The sequence below is a fragment of the Sinocyclocheilus grahami genome, unplaced genomic scaffold (genome assembly GCF_001515645.1).
Source record: "Sinocyclocheilus grahami isolate Dianchi unplaced genomic scaffold, SAMN03320097.WGS_v1.1 scaffold1390.1, whole genome shotgun sequence".
NCBI classification, from domain to species: Eukaryota; Metazoa; Chordata; class Actinopteri; order Cypriniformes; family Cyprinidae; genus Sinocyclocheilus; species Sinocyclocheilus grahami.
In genome coordinates, this window is record NW_015506569.1 from 203,529 (window position 1) to 204,488 (window position 960).

The window sequence follows — 960 nt, forward strand, 5'->3', positions numbered from 1 at the left end:
GTGTGTGTGAGAGAGTGCGTGTGTGTGTGTGTGTGTCTCTCACCATGGGCATGTAGACGCTGTGAGGGTTGCTGGGATTATAGAAGGCGCTGCTGGCTGCTTCTGCTGCTTTGGTGTTTCCTGGAGCTGCTGAGAATCACAGACAGACAGAGATCATGTACGTGTGCTTGTGTTCATTCTTTTATTTAATATTGTAAACAGAATCGTGAGAAAATGGCAAGAATGGACTGCAGTGCAGCTCAAACCCTGGGTCAGGAGTCAAGGAAATATATATATACAGTGGTGGAGAGAGCACTAAAAACTGATCTTATGTAAAAGTATTGTTACTTAAGGAATAATTTGCTTGATTACAAATAAAAGTACTGAAAAATTATTTGACTTGTGTAAGAGTAAATAAGTAGTTTGCTGATAAACTAAAGTTACTGCGTTACAAAGTACTACAGTATTATTTTTCTATTTTTATGAGGTGATGTGAGCATTAAAGAGTATTACACACTCTCATGTAATGTCTGTTTCATAAGCGAGACTCAGAGAAGTATTACACTTATGACAGTCAGGAAATCCCTTCAGATTTCAGTACAGCTAGAGACACTCTGACCCATGAAACATGAAGACAATAAACACAGCTCTGATGATATATCTGTGTTCATCATCAAAATCAAGGCGAACTCTTGTTTCTTTGAAAAAACGGAAAAGGTGTTTTTTTTTTTCATATTTCGGTTTTAAACATTAAATCAAAAAAATGAATGAACGCACACGGACCATGTGACGAGAGCTGCTGTTAACACCCATCACAGACCTGATCCCAACACGTACGTGTGTGTGTGTGTGTGTGTGTGTGTGTGTGTGTGTTTACCTGGAGGAGGACACCAGTCCTGAGGAGGTCCGGGGTATGGAGGAGGAGGAGCCATGTACATGGGAGCGCTGGGATACACACCTACACACACACACACACACACA

The 960-nt window shown here is 40.8% G+C and overlaps 1 protein-coding gene across 1 annotated transcript in view; it reads right to left on the bottom strand.

The window, feature by feature from the left end:
* Positions 1-10: 10 nt before the first annotated feature.
* LOC107569874 (WW domain-binding protein 2-like) overlaps positions 11-960 on the bottom strand; it is a gene marked incomplete at its 3' end in the record, with an annotated part of 2,409 nt that continues 1,459 nt past the window's right edge. The window contains exons 2-3 of the mRNA XM_016256033.1: positions 857-937; positions 11-129 (exon numbers count right to left, since the gene is read on the bottom strand). Coding sequence (XP_016111519.1) covers positions 11-129; positions 857-937 — 200 coding nt within the window. The remainder of the gene's footprint in view (positions 130-856; positions 938-960) is intronic.